The sequence below is a fragment of the Pinus tabuliformis genome, chromosome 8 (genome assembly GCF_031772625.1).
Source record: "Pinus tabuliformis cultivar Carrire ecotype Pingquan chromosome 8, CPIR1, whole genome shotgun sequence".
Lineage (NCBI taxonomy): Eukaryota > Viridiplantae > Streptophyta > Pinopsida > Pinales > Pinaceae > Pinus > Pinus tabuliformis.
In genome coordinates this window covers 1,121,916,838-1,121,921,939 of record NC_142294.1, presented here as the reverse complement: position 1 = coordinate 1,121,921,939, position 5,102 = coordinate 1,121,916,838, and the positions used below count along the sequence as shown (strand labels likewise).

Here is a 5,102-nt window from a genome sequence, read left to right as displayed (position 1 = left end):
TTGTTTTTTCAATGCATTCGCTTTGCAGGTTGTGGGAACTCCAAATTATATGTGTCCTGAGATTCTAGCAGATATCCCTTTTGAATTCAAGTCTGACATTTGCTGACTAGATAAATATTGCCTTCTCTGGTTCAAACCTTGCTGATGAGCATAATTGCATTTTTTTAATTTAATGTTCATCTTTTCTTTTCTTTTTAAAGTCTTTAAACTCAGAGCTCAATATTTTGCAGGATGTTGCATACATGAAATGACTACGCATAGATCATCATTTAGAGCATTTGTAATTTTCTTTTATACATTTGTAAGTTTCTACTATACAAATGTTGGCTAACTTGTTTTAACTATTAACAAATGTTCCATTGAATTGATAATTGATTGTAAAATACAGAGTCTTGTATCTGCAGTCAAATACTGATTTTTTATAATAACAATGCAATTATTATGAATGTAAGCACAATTGTTTTTCTGAACTTTCCATGTTATGAGTGCACTGCCATCCTAAGAAAGGACGAGAGAATTTTTGTTTGGCACCACATCCAAGCCACTTTGTCAACCAGTTCTTCAGAATGATCAGCAATGAGAAACTGCTCACTAGTAAGGAGGGGATCATTTTTGTTTGGCAGCATATCCAAGAAATTTTGTCACCAAGTTCATCAAAATGATCAGCTACCAGGAACTGCTCACTGGTAAAGCACTTTCTTGAATTTTTCAGTTTCAAACTTCTATTCTCTGTTTCAGAGCTTTGTCATCTTGGGTTTCTATGCTCCAGAATCTCTTGGAGCACCAATTCAATTGCTACTCCTTCAAATATATCTGCATGTGCCTTGTGTTCCCAGGTTTCAAGGATAGATGTCTCAAGCATTCGTTAACCATTGTCTACCAGGTTAGTGATATTTCTTATAGTACTGTCAACACCTCTTTGAAATTAACCATTCTTATCATGTTGTATCAAATAGTGCCTGCGACGGCTGCGAGTTGGACGTCCATCAATTTGTTTTATTGAATTTCAATTTAAAAAAACACACACACACATTTTTCTGGTTATTTTGCCATGAACACTGTATAGTAATTAGCTCTTTTTTTAATGCATTTGCTTTGCAGGTTTTCAGAAATCAAAATTATATGTGCCTTCAGTTTGTATCAGATATCCCTTATGAATTCAAGTCTGACATTTTCTCACTAGGTAAATATTTCCTTCTCTTGTTCACACCCTGCTAATGAGCATAATTGCATTTTTTTAGATGTTCATCCCTTCATTTTTTTTCAAGTATTTAAATTTGGATCTCAATATTTTACAAGATATCCCATGCATGAAATGACTGCACATAGGTCACCATTTAAAGCAATTGTAAATTTCTACAATACAAATGTTGGTTTTTATGGTTTAACTATTAACAAATGTTCCACTGAATTCATAATTGATTGTAAAATACAAAGTCTTGTAAGGGTCTTTTGTGCTCAGATGTTCAACTGTGATTTGATTGATTAATTTAGCTAGGGTTTAATTATAAAACGTTGAATACTTGTCAAACGTGCAATGGAATTCCAAATATTTTGAAATAAAATTTCATTTTTCTAGTTATTCTGCCATGAACATTGTGTTGGCAGAAGAACTTTTGCTTTTTCCATCTACAGTACAAGTTCATATGTTTTGGGAGGATGTTGGATCATAATGTCAGCCAAATACATGTTTCCTATAATATAATCTGAAGGCCATGTTCGATTGGTTTTCCAAAAAAAATGCAATTAATGTCTAAATGTTGTTAAATTGCGCTCTAATTCAACACTCTCTTGTCATGAACCCTTGGTGGTAATTACCTCTTGTTTTTTTGGATACATCTGCTTTGCAGGTTTTGGGAACACGAAAGTATATGTGTCCTGAGCTTCTAGCAGATATCCCTTACGAATCCAAGTGTGACATTTGCTCACTAGGTAAATATTGCCTTCTCTTGTTCAGAACCAGCTCATGATCAACATTGCATTTTTTTAATTTAATGTTGATCGTTTCTTTTTTTTCTAAAAATCTTTAAATTCAAAGCTCAATATTTTGCGAGATGTTGCATACATAAAATGACTGCAGAAAAGTTAGCATTTAGAGCATTTGTAAGTTTCTACTATACATTTGCAAGTTTCTATTATACAAATGTTGGCTTTCCTGGTTTAACTATTAACAAATGTTCCACTGAATTCATAATTGATTGTAAAATGCAAAGTCGTGTAAGGGCCTTCTGCACCTAGGGATTGAACTAGGATTTGATTATAAAATATTGAACAATTGTCAAAGGTGCAGTTGAATTTCAAATATTTCTAAATCAAAATTCATTTTTATGGTTATTCTGCCATGAAAATTGTGTTGGCAGAAGAACTTTTTATTTTTCCATCTACACTACAAGTTCATATGTTTTAGGAGGATATTGCATGATAATGTCAGCCAAATACATTTTTCCTGTAATAGAATCTGGAAGCCCTGTTTCACTAGTTTAAAAAAAAAATGGAATTAATGTCTGGGTGTTGCTACATGACACTCTAATTGGACAGTCTCCTTTCGTGAACCCTTGGTGGAAATTACCTCTTGTTTTTTGAATGCATTCGTTTTGCAGGTTGTAGGAACTCCAAATTATATGTGTCTTGGGCTTCTAGCAAATATCTCTTATGGAATTAAGTCTAACATTTGGTCACCAGGTGAATATTGCCTTCTTTTGTTCAAACCCTGTTGTTGAGCATAATTTCATTTTCTTTATTTAATGTTCATCTCTTGATTTTTTTAAAAGGTCTTTAAATTCAGAGCTCGACGTTTTGCAGGATGTTGCATGTATGACATGACTGCACACAGGTCAGTATTTAAAGCATTTGTAAGTTTCTACTATACATTTAAAAGTTTCTACTATACAAATGTTTCCTTTCCTGGTCTAGCTAATATTAAAAAATGTTCCACTGAATTCATATTTAATTGTAAAATACAATGATAATGTCTCCTACTAACATTATGATAATGGAATGAAGTGGTCTCTCCTATTAACATAAGATCTTTTCTCAGCCACCGAATCCTACCGTGTAAAATTTGTGTAAAACAATGATTAGATAAACCTTATTTTTCTCAGCCACCGAATCCTGCCGTGTAAAATTTGTGTAAAACAATGATTAGATAAACCTTATTTATGGCAGCTTGAGTTGGTTTCACAGCTACAAAATCCCCTATCTAAAGATCAGCTCTGAACTTTGCTAAACATAAATTTATTAATGACGATTTGTCTCAAGTATAATGTTGAGACTAAGAGCTTCTTCATAATCCTATGGACTGGTGTCTCCTACTAAGATAATGATAATCGAGTGGTCTGTCCTACTAATATAATATTGATTGGTTGAGATAAGCATGCTTACAAGCTCGGTCATCCATTCCTACTGTGTATAATTTTTGTAAAACAATGATTGGATAAGCCTGTCTTGTGGCATCTTGGGTTGGTTTTACAGCTAAAAAATCCACAATCTAAAGATCAGCTCATAAATCTGCTAAAGATAAATTTCTTAATGATAATCTCTCTCAAGCATAAGGTTGACACCAAGGGCTCCTTTAGAGTGCTAACTAATTTGGGATAGGCAACTTCAATTGACTAGATCTTTCTATAGCAATTTGTTTAGCTTTTTATATTTTTCTTTTTGACTATTTCTAAATAATATATTTCTTTCAAAACAAAACAAAACAAAACAAAAAACAAAAAATCCTGAAAGGCTCTCTTGGGGGACGTAATTTACCTTTTATTTCAGCTTTAGATATTTATACATAAATCTCTCGAGTTTCATTTGCTTTTTCTTTTGCCTGTTTCCAAAAGTCAGTACCTCAAAAGGCCTTTTTGGTCACAATTTAACTTTTACTTTTGGGACTCAAGTAGTCATTGAGGCAAAAAGTGATTAAATTAGTTGTGGGATTTTGATGTTTTCAAAGCTCACAACCATCAATGAATCTTTTCTTGTTCCATTGTTGGCCCTAGAGACACTTGGAGATGTCCTTTATTGGATCATGTGACTAGGTTCTTCCGAGTTGCAAAATTAGACAAACCTCCAGTGAAATGAACTAAGACTTTAAACGTCATCCCACATTTATTTATTTTTTCTGACAGTGGATTTGTTTGTCTACATTATTACAGATGTGATTATGGTTTATCGACTGCCTTTTTCGTCTTCCTTGTTAGAATATTTTACTACATTCCTGGTGAGTCACAAGAACTCAAATGCCATTCTATTTCACTTTGTTATTCTATCCTAGAGAGTATGTTGAGTTAAATTGCATCGCAAACCAGTGTTTGACAACCTTAATTTGTTCGGAACAGGGTAATTGGAACTGACATTTTTATTTGTGTTACTGGTGATTATCGCTTCTTATCAAGCCATGAATTTGAGGAAAGTTGTTGTTTTGCTTAACAAATGATTGAATTGGTGTTTGGAAATGTGGATGGTAGTTCATGGGATGTTGTTGATTTGCAGAGGAACCCAATATGGAATGGTCATTTCCATAGCAATTGTTGCATACTTGGTCTATCAAAACTTAACCAGGCAGGGGGTATTAAAAAGGCTATTGATCAGGGAGTTGTTGTACACACCATTGTTGTTGTGTGCCTTATCTATGTGTCATTCATATTCCAACATGCTCCAGGCTGGTTTCAACCATCTCCTTTGCTAGGATGAAAAGGCATGCGGTGTTTTATGTCTCCATATTCTGCAGCTAGCATATATGATTACATGTACTTGTTTTTCAAAATTTGCACAAATGTTATACAGTGCTTGCACTAAAGAGGTTGCATCTTGTTGTGTGCCTTATATGTGTTCCATTCATATTCCAACATGCTCCAGTCTAGTTTCAACCATCTCCTTTGCTAGGATGAAAAGACATGTTGTGTTTTATGTCTCCATATTCTGCAGCTAGCATATATGATTACATGTACTTGTTTTTCAAAATTTGCACAAATGTTATACATGCTTGCACTAAAGAGGTTGCATCCAGTATCATAGTAATTTATTTGTGTGCAATCCAGGCCTACTTTGTAAACAAATATTTATATTTTATTTATTACTATTTATATCAATTATTCCTATTTTTTCCTATT

At 33.4% G+C, this 5,102-nt stretch overlaps 1 protein-coding gene across 1 annotated transcript; it reads left to right on the top strand.

The window, feature by feature from the left end:
- The first annotated feature begins 1,098 nt into the window (after window positions 1–1,098).
- LOC149239282 (serine/threonine-protein kinase Nek6-like) lies at window positions 1,099–4,856 on the top strand. Its single transcript, XM_089367109.1, has 6 exons — window positions 1,099–1,183; window positions 1,851–1,932; window positions 2,601–2,682; window positions 2,803–2,833; window positions 4,146–4,210; window positions 4,483–4,856. The coding sequence occupies exons 3-6, from the start codon at window positions 2,622–2,624 to the stop codon at window positions 4,512–4,514; spliced, it is 189 nt and encodes a 62-aa protein (XP_089223235.1). The 5' UTR covers window positions 1,099–1,183; window positions 1,851–1,932; window positions 2,601–2,621; the 3' UTR covers window positions 4,515–4,856.
- The last annotated feature ends 246 nt before the right edge of the window (window positions 4,857–5,102 follow it).